This window comes from Gorilla gorilla, chromosome 3 (assembly GCF_029281585.2).
Source record: "Gorilla gorilla gorilla isolate KB3781 chromosome 3, NHGRI_mGorGor1-v2.1_pri, whole genome shotgun sequence".
In the NCBI taxonomy this organism is placed as follows: Eukaryota; Metazoa; Chordata; class Mammalia; order Primates; family Hominidae; genus Gorilla; species Gorilla gorilla.
Genome location: NC_073227.2, coordinates 173,953,356 through 173,976,774, shown reverse-complemented (window position 1 = coordinate 173,976,774; position 23,419 = coordinate 173,953,356). Strand labels below are relative to the sequence as shown.

The following is a 23,419-nucleotide window of genomic DNA, read 5'->3' as shown; positions in this document are numbered from 1 at the left end:
GGTTGGGTGGTGTTTTGGAATCATTCAGAGCAGTGGAATCTGCACATGGGATCCCAGTGGGACTCACTGGCTGCACAAGCTGACAAATCAGAGGCAAGAAACTGCCCAAAGAAGAGGGATAAACAAACCCAGCCAATGAGTGAGCTGCATCATCCCCTCCCTCCCACCAGCTCCAATCAACCGGTAATTACTCCTCTGGTCACACCAGGACATGCAGGCAGGACCGCCACAGAAGTCGGTGCCACGGGTACAGTCAGCATACTGCAGAGTTCGTTAGCTCTTCCCCCAAAATTCCTACCAAAGAGTGGCAAACAAGGCAGCTTGAAATATAAGGTAATGAGGTAATTAACGCACTCAACTCATTTCAACATTTCAAGGATTTCCTGCTAGGATGTGAAGGGGGCCTGGGCTCTACTCACAGTTTCCCCGCAACTGCCAGGGGGCCAGGGTTGTGCTGATACCCACTGAAACAGTCAGCAGCACTATACCACTCAGTGAGGCATGTGGCTACACCATCACTCTTGCTAAAACCTCCAAATCAGCTCTTCTAGTTTATTCTACTACAACTTTTGTAGTTTCAATTCACTTCATCAATCCACTACAAAATCTGCCTCCCATATCCTTTGACGGAAGAAGAAACTTTTTTTCAGTTGTGGTAAAATACAAATAACAATTGCCATCATAACTTTTTTTTTTTTTTTTTTTTTTTTTTAAGAGACAGGGTCTTGCTCTGTCACCTAGGCTGGAGTGTGGTGGTGTGATCATAGCTCACTGCAGCCTCAAACTCCTGGGCTCAAGCAATCCTTCTGCATCAGCCTCCTGAGTAGCTAGGACTACGGATGCATGCTGTCACACCTGGATAATTTTTAAGACATTTTTTTGTGGAGATGAGGTCTCACTATGTTGCCCAGGCTAGTGTTGAATTCCTGGCCGCAAGCTATCCTCCTGTCTTGGCCTCCAGAAGTGCTGAGATTACAGGTTTGAGCCACTGTGCCTGGTCCATAACCATTTTCTTCTTCTTATTATTATTATTATTACTGAGACAAGGTTTTGCTCTGTTGCCCAGGCTGGAGTGCAGTGGCACTATCTCAGCTCACTGCAACCTCCAGCTCCTGGGCTCAAGCAATCCTCCTGCATCAGCCTCCCGAGTAACGGGGACTATAGGCACGAGCCACCATGTCTGGCTAATTTTTAAGTTTTTTGTAGAGATGGGGGTCTCACTAAATTGCCCTGGCTCCATAACAATTTTTAAGAATACAGTTCAGTGGCATTAAGTGCATCCACGTTGTTGTATAACCATCACCACCATCCATCCCCAGAGCACTTCATCTTGCAAAACTGAAACTTTGTACCCATTAAACAATTAACTCTCAGCCCAGTGCGGTGGCTCACACCTGTAATCCCAGCACACTGGGAGGCTGAGGTGGGCAAATCACTTGAGGTCAGGAGTTCAAGACCAGCCTGGCAAACATGATGAAACCCCACCTCTACTAAAAAATACAAAAAAATTAGCTGGGCGTGGTGGTATGTGCATGTAGTCCCAGCTACTCAGGAGGCTGAGACAGAAGAACTGCTTGAACCAGGAGGTGGAGGTTGCAGTGAGCTGAGATCATGCCACTGCTCTCCAGCCTGGGTGACAGAGGGAGACTCCATCTCAAAACAACAACAACAAAAAACAATTAACTCTCCATTCCCCTCTCTCATTTCCTGGCAACCACCATTCTACTTTCTGTCTCTATAAATCTGGCTACTTTAGGTACTTCCTATGAGGGAATCATACAGTATTTGTCCTTTGCGACTGGCTTATTTAGCATAATGTCCTCAAGGTGAAGGAAGAAACTTTTAAACCACTTTCGTTTTTTTATGTCAAAGGGGGCTTCTTTACCTACTTAAGTAACACTACATAGTGGCTATTTCCATCCCACTTCAAGTCCTGAAAAACAAAAATGTGAAGATCTTCCTCTATCCTCCAATATGGACCTAGCTTTCGGGTTTTGATGGTTTTTCATTTTCTTTTTCACTTTAGTTGGCTGTCAATTGGAAATTGTCCTCTCCCCCAACTTTGGGGGAAAAAAAACCGAAAATCCAGTTGAAGCATATTTTTTCCCAAATGTATTTGAAATGCTCTATCTAGTTCTACAGTTCTGGACTGTGAGCATATCCCGAAATTCTGGAACATACCGGCATCATAACAAAAGGTGAGAATGACTGACAGCTGAATTATAGTGTGGGAGAATAAAGTATTTACTACTTGTCATAAATTTAGAAAAACCAATCTTCCTTCCATCCTTCCCTTCTCTCTCTCTCTCTCTCTTCTGTGGTCTTCTTTTTCTAATTAGCCATTTTACTTATTTCCTAGATGGTCAATGTTATATTGCTACAGACATCATAGTGAATGACCTGAGGTGTTTCAATATTTGTGCTTTCTTTGTGAGCCCCAATTTTGATCTGTTGATGCCTCATAAGCTGATCCCTTTGTGCTCTTGGTTCAGTTCTGTCCAGTTCAGTAACCTTTTGTTTCCTTTAGAGGATACCAAATGGCTAAGATACAGCCCTCCCCTTAAGAGCTGGTCAAACTGTAGAGGCAGACACGCACACCCTCAGCTAACACTGGTGGAAGGCTCCCAGGAGGCCTGAGGAATGTCAGTAATAGAGGGTCAGGAACTACAGAGCTTCTCAGGGGATGGGATAAGCCAACTCTGAGAAGAAGATGAGTTTGAGCTGAATCTCTCTCGTCTCATCCCCAGTAATATGTCTTTATTTCTAATTGCTTTATTACAGTTTAATTATTATTATACCATCATATCTACAGTCTCTTTGAGTTAATTTTTAGTTAACAAAGATACAAGGATAGTAACGTTTCATATCTTCCCGTACTAAATGTCTTTTTTTCTTTTTTTTTTTTTTTTGAGACAGTCTTGCTCTGTTGCCCAAGCTTGAGTACAGTGGTGCGATCTCCACTCACTGCAACCTCCCCTGCCTGGGTTCAAGCGATTCTCATCCCTCAGCCTCCTGAGTAGCTGGGATTACAGGCGTGTAACATCATGCCCGGCTAATGTTTGTATTTTTAGTAGAGACGGGGTTTCACCATGTTGGCCAGGCTGGTCTCGAACTCCTGACCTCAAGTGATCTGCCTGCCTCGACCTCCCACAGTGCTGGGATTACAGGTGCGAGCCACCGTGCCCGGCCCTGTACTAAATGTTCTAACTCACTATTTAAATGTTGTTCCTTCTAAGTTCAGCCATTCTCCAATCTTCCCTATCTTCCAGCAAATTTCTTCCTCACGAGTACAATGGAACTTATTAGTATAAGGCTTTAAAGTATAAGCCAATCACATAATGTTGGGCTGTTTCTGTAGGAGGTTATGATATTTCAAGGGTCATAATCTGTGTCTGGGCAAGTCTGAACCTCCAGAACTGCAGCCTGTGTTGTAATATGGTGATGCTGTGGCTCCGGGCTCAGGAGCAGTCCCTCTGCTGAACAGGCTGTGGAGGGAATTCTGCAGTCCACACAGACAGATGGTAGGACTATTACTTTTGACCCTGGACTCCGCTTACTGCAAAGGGAGTTGGAAGATTTATTACTGATCTTTGTTAGACAATAACCCTGCTGAGTTCTAACTTCTTCAGAAGAAAATTGAAGGAAGAAAATAGCATGTACCATATTCTTTTACTGCAAAAAAGTATATATAATACTTCTAGCCACGCTACAGATAACATGAAAATTAAAAGTAATTCTGGATAATCTCTGTTATGTGACAGCATTACCTAATGCACTTAAAGGGATCATTCTCAACTATTTATCATACTTGAATACTGAAGAGTTGCAAAGTTAGATTATCTTATGATACACAGTCATGGTGATTTAATTTTTCTTTCTAGTATGCTGTCTCTCAGACTAGGGCCTAGAAGTATTAAAAGCAAAGATTTTTGTACACCCATGTACACAGCGGCATTATTCACAAGAGCCAAAAGGTGGAAGCAACCCAGCTGTCCATCAACAGATGAGCGGATAAACAAATGTGGTCTATATATACAATGGAATAGTATTCAGCTTTAAAATTCTGACACATGCTACAACACGGATCAACCTTGAGGACATTATGCTAAGTGAAATAAACCAGTGACAAAAAAGACAAATATGATATGATTCCATCTACAGGAGGTACCTAAAGGAGTCCAACTTATAGAAACAGAAAGTAGAATGGTGGCTGCCAGGGGCTAGGGAAAGAGGGGAACAGACAGTTCTGATTTAACAGGTACAGAGTTTCAGTTCCGCAGCACGAAAAGTGTTCTGGAGAGGGAAGGTGGTGATGGTTGCACAACAATGTGGATGTACTTAATGTCAACAAGCTGTTTAAAAATGGTTAGGCCAGGCGCAGTGGTTCACACCTATAATCCCAGCACTTTGGGAGGCCGAGGTGGGCGGATAACTTGAGGTCAGGAGTTCGAGACCAGCTGGGCCAAAATGGTGAAACCCCATCTCTGCTAAAAATACAAAAATTAGCTGGGTGTTGTTGCACGCCCCTGTAATCCCAGCTACTCAGGAGGCTGAGGCATGAGAATGTCCTGAACCCAGAAGGTGGAGGTTGCAGTGAGCCAAGAGTGCACCACTGTACTCCAGCCTGGGTGACAGAATGAGACTCTGTCTCAAAAAAATAAATACTTTTTAAAAATGGTTAAGATGCTAAATTTTATGTTATATGTTATTTCACCACAATTAAAAATAATTTTTAAACCATTTAAAAACATAATTCTTAAAAAATAAGTTAATGACGAAAGTGTAAAAATCTGCATAGGGTGCAGGGGTGGAGGAAGGCAAGAGAAAGATTATTTTTTTCCCTGAATTTCAGATCTGGTTTAGAAATGGACATCTCTGCTTCTATCATAGTTGAGAAAAGATGCCACACCCCTGCCACTTTCCTCTCTCTCTCTCTGAGTGGTTCTTAACCTCTCTTTAATTTGGAAACATAAAGCAGCAAGTTCCCCTTAGCCTCTTGAAATTTTCCCAATTCACAAACGATGCCACCTACTCTAGCCTGACAGCTGCCTCCCCGGGACACAGTGAGCTAGCCCTCTTCTATTACAGGTGCTCTGCTGAGACACAGGCCTCATTTCCACATGGGCCCACCCAATAATTACTTCAGTATTCCTGAATTTCAGTAAAGAGAGCTGGGAGACAATAGTGAGAAATGACCTACTGTACAATAAAGAACCTCTGTTGGGAGCTGGGGCAAAGGCCAGGGTACTAAGGAAATGACTTCTTGCTCCTTCCAATATTGAAAGGATACTCCAGCAAATAAAAGGACTTTGCATAAAAGGAAGAGACAGGCAAGCCTGTGTTCAGCACTGATGGCACTAAGGGTTCTCATGAAGATTTCCTTCTCAAATTTGTGCCATAGTTTACACTTCAAGAATTCTAACCCCAGTGTTTTCTGCATTTCATAAAAAACAGACTCTTGGCTATTTCAACAGGCGATCACACAATCAGCTTTAAGGGCCCCCCAGTGAATTAGTGGAGAGAAGGAGTTAAGAGAGAGAAAGAGAAAAGAGGTCAATATTGTTGGCTCAAGAATTCAATAATCCATGGAGCTGCTACTCCATCCCAGGGCCCTGCCTACTCTCTTATCTAATCAACTCCATCTTTGACCTGTTTTCTCTGCTCCTTTATGACAGATTTTTAAATGATGAATTTCTGTTGTCTTTCTCTGTTTTGTTGTTGTTGTTGTTGTTGTTGTGCTTTGTGTGTGCGTGTGGGGGGGCAGCATTCTTTCCTTTTTATTTTTATTTATTTTTTCTAGCAGGTAGAGGTTTCTTCAAGTTTCTAAACTGACAATGCTTATAAATGTAATTTTTGATGCAGTTTCTGTAATATATGGTGATCTGCAGCTCTGGGGTCATGCTTTCAGTTAACTTCCTGTAACTTAATAGCTTTATTTTTTCTCAAAGTAACATATTTAGTGTTAACTAGAAACATCCTTCCTACACAATCTCTCTGAAAACAGCTTTATGCTTTGTCTCTTTGGAAGCCTCTGTTCCCCAATGGCCATAATCTAGTTCAGAGATCTGAGGAATGAAGGCCATCTCGAAACACTTGTTATATAAAAACTAGAGGAGAAAATAAGGGTAAAATCCTAAGGATGGACGTCAGCTGATGATGCTATTTAACAAAAGGTAGTCTGCCCCAGTCAGCTCTAGTTCATTCCAGATAACCAATTTTAGAAACTCAGTTTTTGTTTCAACAGAGACTAACAATCCTGGACTTGAGCAGAATTCTCCAACAGGGGAACCTTCAGCAGATGTGCTAGAGATAGGGGCAGTGATCCCAAATAGCATGTTCTCTGCATGAGGTCATAATCCACCAGGGCGTCTGGGAGGATACAGCACGCATACTTCTTACACTTTCTCAATACTCAGCTCAAGCTCATCGTAAAGACCCTGCCTAGCATTTCCAAGGCAGATTCGCTTGTATTATCTCATTTCTTAGGGGTGTCTAGCAATTATTTGAAATGTACACACATCCCAAAACACAAAACAATGCAGTGTGTGGAGGATTAGCCCTCCACCTTGCATTCTTACCTCTTCTCGAGCTTCTCTGAAGGATGAATTTAAAGTTCTTCCTCTCCTAGGAAGGGAAGACTTGGTGGTGTCTTCCTGCTGCCCAAAGAGCTCCTCAATGGTCTTTGTATCAATTTGGTAGTGATGTTCCTGCCTGGCTGCCAAGGTCCAGATGTTGGTTTTGCCTCGAACTTGCTCCTCCGGAATAGTTTTCCAAAAAAAGCTTCTCATCCGCTTTTTCTTACCAAGGTGGCTGTAGCCGTTCATGTGAGTAGTTGGGGGTAGGCCTGGTGGGGGAGGTGGGATGGGAGGCTCCCCAGGAAGTGGAGGTGGTGGGGGTGGAGGAGGGGAGGAAAGACACTCTTCCCTTGAACATGAACATGGTGGAGATGGAGGGGGTGGAGGAGGAGGTGGAGGAGGTGCTGGAGGAGGTGTCTGCCCAATCATGAATCCAGGTGCTGTAGCACTATTCCCATTTTCTTTATCACTGACCAAGGAGACACAATTCATAACATGCATAGTACTGTTGCCTCCTATGGAGAGAATTTCCTGGCCTTGGAGAAGAAGACACAAACATCAAACTTGTGTAGCACTTTTTCACCTGCTATCTGCCGCCAGAATAAAGGGCAACTGTCCTCTTCCAAACCTAGCAAGATAAAATAAATATCAAATCAGTTACAGACAAACAGTTTCGCATCAGCATTTCCCTTCACAGGCTAGTATCAATCCTCCCATATGAGTTGGATATGAAAATCAATGAGGGGCAACACATCCCAAGTTGCATTACAAGGACCCAACGCTTTTCTAAATGTGAATCAAATTTTACTACCTGGAAATTCTGCCAAAGAAATTGCAACAAATCCAATTGGAAACCTTACATTAATCAACAAAGCACATTTATATTGAGAGCCTGCTATAGGCTCAGTAAGTATTGCTCACTTTATGAATAAACTACTTGTTTACTAACTAGTTCGTTCTCTTTGGACAATGGTTGCCCAACCCCTAGGGAAACTGCCCAAACTGCTGAAGCATTAGGCATTAGTGACCCTACCTTTTTCCAGTCTGGACATGTCTCCTACCAATCAGTGGGTCAAAAAAGGCATCTTGCACCTTGGACAGATAAGACAGGGCATTTGGAGATGATATAATAATGGCCTAGCTCATTTCCCTGGAATCAGGGCCACCATATTTATGCTCTACTTGGTGATGTGGCTTTCCCCCAAATAGAGAAAAGAACAGCAGATATGAAAAATGAGATTCCAGCCCTAAATCAAGCTTTACTGCTTACAGTTTTAGACAAGTCACTTTGCCTCACCAGACTTCAGTTTTCTCATTTGTAAAATTAGGAGAACACATTAAATGACCTCTATCATCTTAGATTCTAGTTAAGCCACTCTTTGGAAACCATCACCTACCTCTTCTGCTTCTGACACTTTTAGCAAAGAAGAGATACGCCCAAGGACACGCTGCCCATGTCACATCTGCCACATGTCCCTTATACACAGTCACCAACTTACTTTAGTGGGTTGCATTTTTATGGAACTTCACGTTTGTTTTTCATGCTGGGCTGTTACCGATCTGATGTGAAAGGGAGGTCAAAACTACTAAATTTCTTCAGATACGAGAACAGGTAAGTGGGGGTGTAGAAAGGGCGCCAGGCAGGCTATTGAGTGAGTACCCCAACTAGATGGGAGTGTGGAAAGGGGACTATTTCCTCCAGATCACAAAGGACCATACACAATGGCTTTTTACACGGCACTTTGGGGTGTAATTATCTTTTTACAGCACCACTATCAAAGCCCATACTTACAAACACAAGTTGATGAAATAATTTTAGACTACACAGAAGTAAACAATCTGATCTCACAAATTCAAATATTACAAAATGATTTACACAGAACTACATCCAAAAGGCAGGGCTGCCTTGGGAATAAGAGTGGAGATTCTAGGAATAGACTGCTTTTTCTCAGAAAGTTCTGCTACTTTCAAGATGTGCAACATGAGCTGAGGTCGGTAACGTCACCTACATTTCAGCATCCTCATCTACAATATGAGGAAATACTTGTTCCATTGGTTTGTATAAAAATAAAGGGCTAACACATGTATGGCCCTTACCAAGATGCCTGGTACATAGTTAGCTATTATTTATAACAATAACAAGCTGTTATCATATATGCATATAATTTCCCTTTATTTTCACAGGCATTACATTTGCTTTAAAATATGTATTGGGTTTACAGATAAAATGCCAAGTTACCCCTGGCTGCTAGGAACAAACTTGTAATATTTCCATTCTTTGCTATCAAAGTTTGTGAGAGCTGTCCTTTCGCAATGCTTGGTGATCATCTATTAAATTGTCTCCATATTACAAAAGCAAATATTTTAATGAAACATTTGAATATTAGAGTTCTGAAAACTGCCTCTATATGGGAGGAAAATGGCATCTCCAGCTATTAATTGGATACTTTAAAAAATCATTTTAACCACTTTTAAGTGTGCAATTTAGTGGCATTAAGTACATTCACAGTGTTGTGCAGCCATCACTACCGAATAATTTTTAAATAAGTAAAATAGAAAATATTTTTCCAAGCTGACATACAGCTCACTTGAGATGTAACTGGCTTCTAGAAAGAGTTTTCATAATTATCATTAGGGGCATAACTAGGCTGTTTTCATAGTTGGCACCCTTAAAGCAAATGACTCATTGTCAATTACAGTTTATAGTTATATTTGAACTCTTCTTTTTCAAGACTGTGCAGGTAATTTTGGCAGTTTATCCTTACATATTTTAAAATACTTCTGTACATAAAATATCTCATGTATAGAAGAGCTGTTAATCCTCCAATTTACCTCCAATTCCAGATATGCTGACTTATTTATAGATTATCCCTGTTAAGAATGGTGATAAGCTCAAAAAGTCTCCAATCTAGAAAGCAGTAACTCATTCAGTGCTGTATATGGACAGATGTGCCACTAAACCTCACAATGCAAATACAGAGATACTGACAAAGACTAAGGAAGACTATATACTCCAAGGTTATGCAACCTCACTGTCTCCTAACAACAAAGCCAGAAAGGTGCATGTTTTAGTACTGTGCTTTGCACAGAGGAAGTACCAGATAAAAACAATTGTCAAAGTAAAAAGTGACACTTGTTAGCGCTGCATTGGGATGATTCTAACCAACGCCCCATGTAAAAGAATGTTATTTTTAAAAGTTAAAGAAAACAAAAGAAAACGTACAACACTGTACCTGGTATGCTGTCTGATTAATTTCTTCCCAGGTTAACACACAAGGATCCTAGCCCCCCAACGGCTTCTAATGAATAGGTTCGCCAGCAATGATTAGCCAAGACGCTAATGCTTTTACTACCTTTACTCCAATAGGGTTTCCCCCTGGGCCAGGATGTCCAATGTGAAAGAGGTGGCAGGAAAAGTGGAGTACAGACAGAATTCTAACCCTTTCCACAGCCACATGGAAATTCAAATAGAGAATACACAAAAGAACGATGGATTTGCTGCAGTACTGCCCGCAGTAGAGATGCAAACACACACTCTCCAGGTACACTAGGAGAACGCAGGTGATGCTGCAGCCCTAACAGACCACACTGGCTGCCTGTTTCTCACAGCTGACAACTGCCAGTAGGGACAATGGGATTAGCCCCCACTCTGTCTGGAAAATGCTAAGTAGTCCCATCAATCTGCCCCTGGGCAGACAGAGACAGGCCTGTATGTAAGATCTCAGCTACAGGTTGGAAACCTCAGCAACAGGATGAGGTAGCTGCTAAGGCTGACAAGTGCCCAGCTCTGAGTAAAATGCAGAGCTGTCATGGCTGGGCTCTGAAGATGGGAATGTCTCCTCAAGTCCCCTGAGTGCTACTCATGACCCATCAGAGTTGTGTTTGAGTGATGGACTCTCCCAAGGAGGCTGTAGCTCAGTTGAGCATCTTCTAACTATGTGAAATTTCAATAAAGCGATGCTGTGATCACGTACTTAACTTTTAGTTAATTGGCAGACAAAAAATCTTAGAACGTTCGTTAAGGGTCTTCAAAGCTGCCCCTGGCCCCCTCCTAAGCTCTCTTGCCTAAACAGCCCGCTGTACTTTTTTCTTGGTGTCAGAAACACCCCTAGAAGTTCTAGTCTCGGCCAGGCGCGGTGGCTCACGCCTGTAATCCCAGCACTTTGGGAAGCCGAGGTGGGCAGATCACGAGGTCAGGAGATCAAGACTACCCTGTCCAACATGGTGAAACCCGTCTCTATTAAAATACACACACACACACACTGAAACACACACACACTCAAACACGCACACACAGTAGCTGGGCGTGGTGGCGCGCCTGTAGTCCCAGCTACTTGGGAGGCTGAGGCAGGAGAATCGCTTGAATCAGGGAGTCGGAGGTTGCAGTGAGCCGAGATTACGCCACAGCACTCCAGCGTGGCGACAGAGCCAGACTCCGTCGCAACAACAAAACAACAATAACCAAAAAAAAAGACGTTCTAGTCTCTTGAACGGAGCCAAGAAAAGAGTATGTGGGCTTCATCTCACAGTGTGGCTTCATCTCACAGTGTATTTAAGGGGAGAGCATGTTCCTAGACGTCAGTTTGGAGCTCAGGGCTTTCCTGAACGAGGACCAGTGGTCCTGGTGCTCAGAATGAGTGGTTCTGCACCAGTGGTTCTGGTGCTCAGAACGAGGGTCTTGGTGCTCAGCTGGTCACTCACTCCTTTGGTCAACAATAATCAAAAGGAACATCAAGGAAAACCTGCCAGAAAACCTTTCCCCTTGACTCCTGGCATGTGCCACAGATGAGGTGGGGGCAGGAAGGGCTGGCCCACATGCTTCTGATGACAAACCAGGGTAGAGCAAGCCGAGTTTGGAGAGCAGAGGTAGAGAAACACACAGCCCTATTTTATTGTATTTGGGAGAGAAGAAAAGGATGGGGAAAGTACGGACAATTCTAAACTATGGAATTTTTACTCTCCACTAATTCGGGAAAAGGCTCCTCCACCACCACTTATCTTTCAAAACCTTTCTTGATTATTAAACATAGAATGTCAGTCGGTACAATTACACAGTCGGGCCAGAGCCGGACCGTCCAGCTCTTCTGTGAGTTCCGTCTGCCTGTGCTCCAGGCAGTAGTGAAAGAACCCAGGACAACGCGTTCCCAGTAAGCGCCTTCAATCTGCAGCACAATGTAAATATTCATAGGCGCCCGAGACCAACACCCGAGAGCAGAGGAAAAACGCCTGTATTTGAATGTTCATTTTCAGTTTCTCTCACTGTCCCAAAACCAAGAAAAAAAAAAAAAAAAAAGCACATGCGTGCCAAAGGATGCTCTAGAGAGAGGGAAGGAAGTGCCGGCTGCTCCTTCCAGGAAGACAACTGTGGGTCAGTAGAAGGGGGTCACAGACGGCCGAATCCCGGAGGTCGTTTCTGTCCACACGGAAGTTTGAAAACCGACCATTAAGTCCGGAAGAAATTCGGCCTGGGGGGTCCTGGGACACCACTTCTTTCAAGTTTGGATACGTAGTAGTTCACCAGCTCTCCGCGTTAGACAGCTGTCCGCAGCCTCCTTACATCCCCAACCCGGCACCCCGGTCCCCGCCCGAGCCACTCACCAACAAGCCACCGGCTCAGCCGCCACCGGCTGGGCCGCGAATCCCCGGGGAGCCGCGCTGGGGTCAGCAAACTGAACGCGAGTGGGCGGCCCGCGGGCCGCGCGGAGCCCCAGCCGCGCGTCCTTATCAGCGCCGGGCAGAAGGGCGTCGCGGCGCGAGGGTGGGGCGCCGGTGCGCGCTGAGATCGACGCCCACACGCGCCGCGCCAGCTCTGCGGCGGGGAGAGAAGCCGCGGCCTGCGGGGCGGAGACTGCGGGGCGGGCGCCCAGCGCGGGCGTTGCACGACCCTCGGCCTTCCGCAGCGCCGACCGCTCTCCCGTCCGGCGGCTGCAGCTGCTGGGTCGGCCGCCGCACCCTCTCGCCCATTCCCGGCCCCTCCAGTTGGGCGGGGGTCTCGGCCCCGCCCCCTCTCCCCGAGGGGCCCAGGCTGGAAAGCCCACGCCCCCCACGCCACGCCCCCCGGGGCGCCAGCGCCTCTGCGGGGGTTTAGCACGCTGCGCCCAGAAGTTGGGTGGGAGACGGCTAACTAGGGGAGGTGTCCGTGTGATTGAAACGAAAGAGGGGGTCTTCCGGCTCGCAGACACCCGGTCTGCGGCGGCCGGGCGCTCCCAACCCACCCGGAGCCTCCGCCGCGACATCTTCCCACGTCCCCCATCCAGGTCGCAGGCGCGGGGGAAAAGCCTCACGGCCGCACTGCGGCTCTGCCAAAAGGGAGCCGGGTCGAGCGGCTGAGAAAAACAGAGGGGAGACTCCTGGCGTTTGAAACCAGTCAGAACCCGCTCTCCAAGAGCTGGGGACACCCCTTGTTTGGAGGCTGATCCCCAGCCCACCCGCTTCCTCCTCCTCCCCACACTCCTGCAGGCGCGGGGCGCAACTTGCAACCCGAACTTCGCGCGGTCGGAGCAAGTTTGTCGGGGCGAGAAGCGCCTGGTCCTCGGTCCGCACCACCGCACTAGGTCCCCGCCACCGCCCCACCACTGTGTCAGGGGCCAGGCGTGGCCCCCCGCGCTGGCTAGGGAACCGAGCGCGGCGCCGCGGCTGCGCATTCCGTGCGGGACGCCGCTGTCTCCCAAGGGTCGGGATAAACTAGGGGGCGGTTGATCTGAAAGTCTTAGCCACGACTAATAGTCAACCGCCCAGGTGCGACCCGCAGCAGCCTGGCGATGCAGCTCGTTCTCCAGACGCGGGTCCACACCGGCGCGTCCTCGCCTCCAGGGACCGATCGCTGTTCTCCGTGGCCGGGTAAGGGCGGCCGCCAAAGTCACCGGGGTGGATGTGGAGGGAGCTGGAACCTCCTCTCCAGCTTTCCCGGTGAGGCTCGGAGGAAGCCGAGACCCGGCACCCATCAGCCGCGCTTCTCGGCGCCTCAGCCTCGGGTCCCGGACAACACCCCAACCGTGACCCTCCCGAGCGGCGGGGCTCCAGCTCCCCGTGTCCCGCGCCGCGGTCGCCCCCGCCTCGGCCGCCCGACCCGCACTCACCCGCGGCCAGCGCCCCCGCGCTCCCGGCGCGCAGACCGCTGCAGCCTCCCGCCGCTGTGTCTGCGCAGCCGCCTCCTCCCGGTCACTGCAAGCCCAGCCACCCTGGAGCGCGAGGGGGCAGGGCGGGGCGGGGCGCAGCGGCAGCCTCAGGTAACAAAGCTGCGGCCCCGCTGCTCCTGGCCGGCCGCGAAGGGCAGCGCGCCCTTTCCTGCTCCGCCCCTCCCTCGCCTCCCCTTCCACCCTCCGCGCGCCACCGTCACCGCCACGCGCTCACCTTCACCTGCGCAGGGCCCCGGGGGAGACGCCTCGGGGCACATTGCTTCCCGCACCCGAAGGCTGGTGCGGGGCTAGGCCGGGGGCCACCGAGAGAAGTAGGGGCGGCAGGAGACGGAGATAGCTGGGCTGCCCAGAAGAGCCAGATGTCCTCGGGGAACGGGCGAGAGGAGGCGCCAAGCTGGCTTCTGAACCTGCAAGTGCCTTTCACAAAGGAGCCTTTGCGGCAGCCTCCCAGGCACCCTCTCTTGTGCACACGGGCGCGCACACAGTTATACACGCGCGCACACACACACACCCGCACACGCCCCCCGACGCACGCGCCAGACCACCCTCTGCCCCAACACTTGCTTCTCCCTGGAGAGCTAGCAGCACTTGGACGAACTGTCCTGTCCCAACCCCTACAGCTGAAACCTGGCTGCGCTAGAGCTTCGCAAAGGTCAGCTCCTCCCTGGGGCCTGCCAACCTGTAAATTTGTTACCGTTTTTTATTTTGTTTTTGTTTTTAATTCTCAATGATGTGGTAACAGAAACCTTTAGGTTGTATTAAAGCGTAAAAAGACCCCTCAAAAATTTTGCCAGTCCTCATGGAATGAACGCACGCTGTCTGGGAAAGGCACACTCCTCACAGAAAGAAACAGGGGAATCGATTTAATCACATTTTTTTTTTTTTCTTTAAAGTGACTTGGGGCGCCAGTGAGAAGCAACTAGTCAAAGAAAACATCCCGGGCAAACCGGCTGACCGAAAATCCACTGTCGGGGTAGGGAGGCGCCCTCTACGGGGATGAAGTCATCGCTACCTTTGACTCTTTGATCCTAGATAACCGACCAAGACGTTTCCAGCCTAATGCCTGACGCCTTTTGCTTCCTCCATCCTGGTCCTCAGTCCCTGAACTCCCAGGACAGAATTCCTGACCTCCTTGGTCGAGCCTTGGATCGAGAAAGAGAAAATATTAGTGTAAACAAACCAATAAACCCCAAAACCAAAACTGTGCCTGCCAATAGCCCATTTCTTGGCCATTGATGGAGCACGAAGAGAAATGGATCCAATTAAGAAAATCTTAAAATCTTAAGGAATAAGAAAATGTAATAAAGAGAAAGACAATGTCATGCTCAGGGAGCTAATATGAATCCCAAAGGAATATTGACTGTTCAGTCTCAAGTTAAATTACAGCAGATCGAAAGTGAGGAGTTGAGTGACATCTTCTTTTCTCTTACTGTCGACCTTGTTAAATTGGGAGTCCACACCCCCTGCCTACTCCTCCCTCCTCAACCCCATGACAGTGGGCCTCCCCCCAACTGTATTGAGCATGCACTCTAAAAACAGTTACTTTTTGAGAAGTCAAGTCTGGTGACCCATTCTCAGCCCCTCATCCCTTTGATCTCCTTGGCAGCATCCTACCCTAAGGCCTTCTCTATGCTTCTCTGGACTTCTCTGCTGACCCTTCTCTTCCTTTGAGGACAGTAACAAGGTTCTTCCAACTCTTGATCTCCCAGTATCCCACAGAAATACCTTCTGATTTCAAACTGAACCCATCCAGATGTCGTGGGACCTGAAGCTTGTATAACTCCTGGGGGAACTTCTTAAAGGAAAGCAATAAAAACTTACAAACATAATACTAGACATGTATCCTTGGAAGGGCCCAGGGAAAATGAGGGGCTTGGAAACTTGAGCTTCAAGGTATATCTCCGGGTTTCTCTTCAATGTCAGGGACTCTTGAATCCATATTATCGTTGTAAAATTTCAAGTCCAAATTAAAATATCCAAAAATCAACTCATCTTTCCCTCAAAACTAGTACTCTTCCCACACCCACCACCTCCCCCTCTTTACCTAAGACCTGGTTTTTCTGTTTGAAATCCTAGCTTTTCCTTTGCTTGTCTCTCTTAAATTCTTTAAAATTCAAGTATTTGCTAAATTTGCTGCTCTTTCCCAAGTAACCTGTTTTATTTTTCACATGCACCATCACCGCAGTAACCCCAAGTAGTGGAAGAGGGAACAAGTATTTATCTGCTGTTGGCCACATATCAGGCACCACACTTAATTCTCACCATGATCCTATAAGCATTCTGATTTCCTAGCTTAGAGAAGTTAAATTGGATACCTACATCCACTACCTTGGTGTTCTTTCTGCTTCTCTCTTCTTCCTAAATCCATCCCAAGACTGCTGTCAGGTCACTGTTTTTAAAAGTCTGATTTCATCACACTACCTACCTCTTCAAAACCTTCTGCAGATTCCCATGTGTTCCTACAGGAAGAAGGCAGCATTCTTCAGTCTGACAATCCGGCAGCATCCTACGTTTATCTCCCACAATTGGATGCGTCCCATTTCACTCAAGCAGTGGGACGTACTGCCCCTGAATATGTCATGCTTATTTTGACTTTTTTTTTTTTTTTTTTTTTGAGACGGAGTCTCACTGTCGCCAGGCTGGAATGCAGTGGAGCGATCTCAGCTCACTGCAACCTCTGCCTCCCAGGTTCAAGCGATCCTTCTGCCTCAGCCTCCCAAGTAGCTGGGATTACAAGCATGCACAACCACACCTGGCTAATTTTTGTATTTTTAGTAGAGATAGGGTTTCACCATGTTGGCCAGAATGGTCTCTATCTCCTGACCTTGTGATCCACCTGCCTCAGCCTCCCAGAGCGCTGGGATTACGTATGTAAGCCACTACGCCTGGCCTACTTTGACTCTTATTTTTCAAATTGTACATAGGATGTGGTCAAAAAGTGCTTGAATGAAGCATGGCACAACTCTTCAATAGAGTTCATATCTTGATGGATTGGATCTAAAGCTGCAAAATCTAGAAGACAATTTATTCTTCATCTATTAATATGCTGATTGTCCATCTGTATCCCCCAAATGTGCCAATCAGCCTTTAAGTAAGGCTGGAAAGGCTCCTGAAGCCCAGTGTGCCCAAAGTCTGCCCAGCTACTGGCATTCGTGGCTTGGAGGTGGCGCTGCTGCCACTGCAGGCCTCTTGAGCAGTGGGCAGTGTGACCAGCTCTCACTTTTCCAACCAGGCCAAACCTCCCAGAAAGTGTGTTAGATAACTCAGTGTGGCCCAGAAAATGGGTCTGTACCAGGCACTGGTACCAGGCCCTGCAGAAGAACTGCTGTGTTTTCCTGATTCGATTTGCAGCTTGCTCTTCCCTCTCCCTGGGTTGCCCTTTCCAGAATGCTGTATTTCCTACACCCAGTTTATTTTGATTCTTATGGCTTCTGCCTCCTTGGCCCAGAGAGGCTTTTAGTTTCTCCTACATCAAGTATTTTGTATTTCAATCTGTCATTAGGAACAATTAAACAAAGCCTTCAAAATGAATCAAATTTCAGAATCCATGTAAAACAGACTTTTAGTATTCGCTTAAGGAGTAAGAGTCTAATTCATGAGCTGACTTCATGGGCCCTCTAGGGTACAGACCGAGATCTTTACTTAATCTTTAATCGTTATTCTTCTTAAAATATATATTTGATTAGATCAGTTGTTCGGTATTAAGATTCTAGGCTATCTTTGCCTTTTAAAATTGGAAACTGCAGAAAGAAACAAACTGTCCACATTATGGTTAAACAGATTTGCAGACAAATGCAAAGGCTTGCCAATCCTCTGACCTTGTTTCCTTCAAAGAGTGGCAAGTGCAAAATAAAATCAGCAGAATTGTTACTGTTACTATAAAATGCAAATTTGTATCAAATACCTTATTGGCAATTTTCCAAATAACTTTTTTTTTTTTTTGAGATAGAGTCTCACTCTGTTGCCTAGGCTAGAGTACAGTGACACAAACATCCTCCTACCTCAGTCTCCCAAAGTGCTGTGGTTACAGGCATGAGCCACTGTGCCTGGCCCCAAACAACTTTTGAACTGAAAAAATAATACTTTATTTCTGATTTTTTAGTTTATTTTTAATTTTTTTAATAGAGACAGGGTCTCACTGTGTTGCCCAGGCTGGTCTCTAACTTCTGACCTCAAGCAATCCTCCTGCCTTGGCCTCCCAAAGTGCTGGGATTACAGATGTGAGCCACCACACCCAGCCAATACTTCATTTTTGAAGGCTAAGAAATTTAAATAGTAAGTTGCCTTTAAATACTGTAAGTAATGACTAGGCTCTGATCATTAAGAGGGAGAAAAGGGAGAAATATTTTTCTGAATGCTAAGTAGTGATTTTTGAAGTTTTTTTTTTTTTTTTTTTTTGAGACAGGGTCTCACTCCATCACCCAGGCTGGAGTACAGTGGCGTAGTTACTGCTCACTGCAGCCTCAGCCTCCTGGGCTCAACTGATCCTCCCACTTCAGCCTCCCAAGTAGGTGGGACTACAGCCACATGCCACCACGCCCAGCTACCTTTTGTATTTTTTGTAAAGACAGGGTTGAAAGTTTAAAATAGAAAATGCTTCCACATGTGATGTTAGTATCTAAGGTAGCATCAATGACATTTGCCTTGCCAGAAGTAAATAGGGGTATTTTGTCAACAATAGTGCCTGCTTTGTTTGAAGGTAGGCGAGATTAAAGACAACCTTTACCCAACATACAGGAATGAGGTAGTAAGATAATGTGATGACTCTCATGCCTGCCTATCTATACTGTATTTCCTTAGAGCAAATAGTCCATTCATTTGTTTTTCATGTGTGTGTGTGTGTGTGTGTGTGTGTGTGTGTGTGTGTGTTTTAGAGGCTGGAGATGGAAGAGGAGACTAAAAAAAAAAACTGTAGATATCACTGAGCTTTCACCCAGAAAACCTCCAGCTAGAGCTCTTTTTAGTTTACAATTGACTCAGTGCTTAGAAAACTGGTTGGTGTTTGTGTAGGGTCTGGCTGTTATAACATTCAAACCTTGAGGAGAAAAATAGCTGTAAAATATAACATCAAAACCTATCATTTCTTTCCATTATTTATCACCAGAAAACAGTATATGAGTCTTAATAAGAGGAATTAAGTTAAAGAGTTTGTCAGATGCCAGTTTCTTTTGCTATGGGTTTAAACTGTTTTCAAATTGTTTACCCTTCTAAGAAGTTAGAAGAGCAAACAGTAATTTGAAACCATAACACACACAGTTTAAGCAGTCTCCAAACAAACCTAATCAATCAACAATATTAGAGAGAGAGAGAGAGAGAGTGTGTGTGTGTGTGTGTGTGTGTGTGTGTTTCCCTGGGAAAATACTATGTGCACACCCCACGTAAGTCTTTGTAGGACATAGAAAGATGGGCAAAGGGACATGTTGGTGACTTAGCAATTGGTAAAGCCCTTTCTGCTCCCCTTGGAAATCGAATGTGCGCTTAGTTTAGTGAACTAGCTCTGGACAGTTCTTTGCACTAAGCTTCTATAATGAGAAGGCAAATACTTGGGGTATGGTAGCAAATAATAAACCAGTCCACAACAATCAGAATCTTAATATTTCTCAAGCAGATTTATAGAAATAATTAAAATGGACCATTAAAAAGCAAAGGGGGCAAGCTTTTTGTCGGAAATACTATTATTCAAGTTTTGACTGGCCTTGGACACAAAGAGGATCCCTGTCAAACACTTAGCATCATAATCAGTTTACATCTACATCTCTTTGTGGGCCTGACCTGGCTAAAATTGAAGGGGGGTCTTTTGAGGTTAAATCTAGGACTCCTTTCATCTTAACTCCTAACTTGCTGGCCTCCTACTGAAAAACAAGGATCTGGTAATTAACTCAGAAGGGTTGGTATTAAATATTCAACCTTTTATCTAGTGTTTTTGTGCCTTTGATCAACTTTTGTATGTTAGATATTAAATTGTAAATTAGATAGTAAAAAAGAGGAAAATTTATCTGTACATTACAATGTATCCAATTGGTGGTGAATTCTCAAAACTATGCCAGAGAAAAGAGCAAAGAAGTTTACACTTAATCTGTCTTAAAATGTTGCTTGTTTTCCAAGTAATACCCTAGGCTTCCTACCTACCCCACCACTGTGTGGAAGGCACAGGTGAACACGTTTCTGCATTTTGGGGTTTTGAATTGTGCCCTGCTTCCTGTGGGGTGATTGATGGGCAGTGTCACTGCAGGCGTCTGTTTCACACAGTTGGGGGCAGGGAGGGAGTGCAGGGCAAGCACACAGCTAAGCACAGGACAGTTTACACTGTGAAATGGAATTGTTTTCATGCTGGAAATGGCTTCACAAAAACAAGATACAATTTTTCTTTTCAGGAGAATTGAAAATTTTAAAGGACCAGAGAGAAGGGAAAGCAGAGAAAATACTAGATGTCCACACATCTTCATTTCTCCCTCCATGCTTCCCATGACAGATTCGAACATATTTTCTAGCTTTGCATTCCCTCCTTTACGGCATGCCTTCTTCACAGTTTATCTTATTCGATAAGGAGATTAATATCCAAGGGTGGCTACTTGCCTGCAGAGCATAATCAGGTTAAACATTGTCTATGGCAGGGGAAGAAGGCAGAGAAATTAACCCTACCTCAGCAGCTCCACTGCACGGGAACTCATAAAAAGGGGGTCTCTGGTGATCCCTGTACTCATGTACAGAGTCTACAGAAGTCCCTTGATGGTGCGAAAGGAAAGTAAATCTCGGGACCCCCAAATCACTAAGCCAAAGAGAAAAGTCAAGCTGGAAACTGCGTCGTTGGGCAAACCTGCCTCCCATTCTGTTTCTAAATGAGATAGCTACCAAGATTAAAAAGTGACATATCTCCCTCACAGTTTGCACACAAGGAAATTCCTTGTGGACAAAGGACAGACAGAACTCAAAGTCATCCCTCTGCTCATGTGAGACAAATGCATATCTGTGCTTCCTTTGCCTTATTGTTTCACTAAGCCAGACTAAGGTATAAGTGACTATTCCTCTATGCCCCCTCTCACATGTAAGTTGTGTATTTAGTAAAAGGTTAATCAGAGACTCAAAAGAATGCAACCATTTCTCTCTTATCTACCTATGACCTGGAAGCGCCTCTGTGCTTCTCGTTGTCCCAGTTTTCTGGACTGAGCCAATGTACATCTTACATATATATTGATTGATGTCTCATGTCTCCCTAAAATGTATAAAACCAAGCTGTGCCCTGACCACCTTAGGCACATGTCATTGTGACCTCCTGAGGCTATGTCATGGGTGTGTCCTTAACCTTAGCAAAATAAACTTTCTTTTTTTTTTTCTCTAAAATTTAGAATCTTAAACTAAATCCTTTATTTCAAAAACAAACATAAAATAATTTCCCAAGCAGAGAAAAGGTTTGAGATGGAAGCTTTCTTGTTAGCAGTCCCTTCATGCATAAATGGGGTTGGATAGAGAGGGGAGAGGGAATGGCCAAGGATACGGAAAGCTTTCACAATGCATGCCGAGTGTGAAGTGACACCCCCAGCAGATGACGTTTATCATCTTTACTTAGTCACACAACATCAAGGACTGGTGAGTTCCAGGGAAGGGCTCCATTTCATCACCCGGGTCAGTTCTCTTCCCCCACATGCTCCACAATGCAGTAGAACCAAACAACACATTCATCTACAATAGAATGTTTAAATAACACCTGTCCAATAACTGCCCTTACTTCTTTGTGCTGTTGGGGAAAAGTAACAAACAGAAAGCAATGAAGCCTAAACCCTTTGGCAAGTCGGCCGGTGCCTATTCTCCTAGGGCATTTTTAGTAGAACTTCAGCTGGGCCTTTCCCTCCTCCCAATATCAGTGAGGAAAGTGGCAGCGGGACAGGTTTGGTCATCTGCACTGGAGTAGAACGAGAAACCAAACACGATTCGGGCCACAGATGGATTCTAGCACATTTTTAGATTGGATTGGTTAAAAATGTCATGTTGTGCACAGGATGCAGGCAAAGGAGTTTTTTTTTGAGGGACATAATGCCTGTAAGGCAGCGTGAATGGTCCGATCTACCACTGGGGAGGAGCTCCCTGTGTAAGGACAGAGAAACTAGGGGCCTCAAGGAAGGTATTGGTTTGGAAGATAGCGGAGACAATCTTTCCGGTGGCATTGATGGTGCCTTCACTGTCTGCGCTGGACTCAGAGTCGCTGCTCCCAGAGTAGGCACCCAGGCCTGGGAGGATGCTGATACAGACTGCAGCAGAGGGGCAGTGGATGGAGGGGCCACTCAGGGAGGTGTTTCTGAGAGACTTGTAGGATGAGGGCTCTTGATTCTTGTCATCTGGCTCAGGGACCGGTTTCAGTCTTTTCACACTGTTGTCAGTCTCTGAGCTCTTACGCTTCACAGCTCCTGCCAACAGCTTCACCTGGGAGAACTTGTTCTTGGTTTCTAAGGGCTTCACAGTCAGTTTCTTTTCCACTTCCTTCTTGTTCTCTTGAGAAATTCCAACCTTCTTGAGGTTATTTCTGTATTCCTTCAGTTCTTTCAGTTCTTCTCTTTGTTGCTTTTCTATTAGTTCCTGCTGTCGAGAAACCTCATCAAGGAAGTTGGTCTCATCTGCATCTAAGCCTCTTACCATGTTTTTGAATTTGAACTGTTCCTCATACTCCTGCTGCTTCCTGTCCTTCTGTTCCTGTAGCCTTTCATATAGAGATCGAGGGTCATAAACCTCCTCTGGACATTCTTCTGAATCTTCAGGTTTTTGAACTTTCTCCCATTCTTCTTGCCTCCTTTTGCACCGTTCATCTAGTTCTGCCTCAGACACAAACCTCTTTTTGATAACAAGGTTACCATCATCCCCTCCATCCATAATGAAACAACCAATCACCACTATAGAGTCCCGGCAAAATAAACTTTCTAAATTGACTGAGACCTGTCTCAGATATTTTGGGTTCACAATTGGCAACCACAACGGGATTCTGAGTGGAGGTTCCCCTGACCTTTGACAAATTTCTTATTGGTGCTTGGTACCAGCTTGAGCTATCTTTATGGCTCAAACCAATAGGATACTTGGCTGAGGCCTGGGAGCCTCCCGTTTAGAGAATCCCTGATCTCCCAAAACTTGGTCGAGATCTAAAGTTTACTTGGCTATACAACCCCTCTTCTGGAGTCTCACTTGCTTCCAACAAGGAGAGCAAGTTTTCCTACTTCCATGACAATGGAAGGCAGGTAACTCTTCTGTGGAGTCTGAGCTCACTTCAAAACAATTTGAGATTTTTCCTGCTTCTAGGATGATAGAGAGCAGTCTTCAGCCTGAGACCCATTCTTAGATAAGTAGCTGAATCAGGGTTCTGTCTTAGCTAAAGTTAAGATTCACAATCAGCTGGTCTTAAATTCTTACCATTAGAGTACTCAGTAATCATATAAATTGTGCAATTGTTTGTTTGATTTGCTTAGCTGTTTTTGTTGTTACTGTTGCTTGTTTGTTTGTATTTTTGTTGTTTTGTTTTTTTTTCCCATTGGGTTTGACCAACTCTATCAGCCTTGATGAAATCCAAAGGAAAGTCCAAATTGTGGGGAACAAGGCCTCTGAATTGGCTAAATTCCCATAATTGAAAAAGAAAAAAAGGGAAAAAGAAAAAACGGCCAGCAAAAGAAAAAAAAAGGGAAAGATTTTTTATTTAGATTACCTAAAGGGCTTCAGTTACATAAC

General features: G+C 45.4%; 2 protein-coding genes across 3 annotated transcripts in view; both read right to left on the bottom strand.

Moving 5' to 3' along the window:
- Positions 1 to 14,190, bottom strand: part of FHDC1 (FH2 domain containing 1) — a 43,803-nt gene extending 29,613 nt beyond the window's left edge. Inside the window, exons 1-2 of one of the 2 annotated variants that reach the window (XM_055385095.2) lie at positions 13,929 to 14,190; positions 6,579 to 7,203 (exon numbers count right to left, since the gene is read on the bottom strand). In XM_055385095.2, the coding sequence (XP_055241070.2) occupies positions 6,579 to 7,076 (498 nt within the window). In that variant the 5' untranslated portion in view covers positions 7,077 to 7,203; positions 13,929 to 14,190. Of the gene's footprint in view, positions 1 to 6,578; positions 7,204 to 13,654; positions 13,823 to 13,928 lie in introns of those variants that run through there. The other variant, XM_004040516.5, reaches the window with a different exon arrangement.
- Positions 14,191 to 21,775: 7,585 nt separating this feature from the next.
- On the bottom strand, positions 21,776 to 22,605 carry LOC101126392 (PSME3-interacting protein-like). Its single transcript, XM_055385094.2, has one exon. It carries the CDS (start codon positions 22,574 to 22,576, stop codon positions 21,776 to 21,778), a length of 801 nt encoding a protein of 266 aa, XP_055241069.1. The 5' UTR covers positions 22,577 to 22,605.
- Between the last annotated feature and the right edge of the window lie 814 nt (positions 22,606 to 23,419).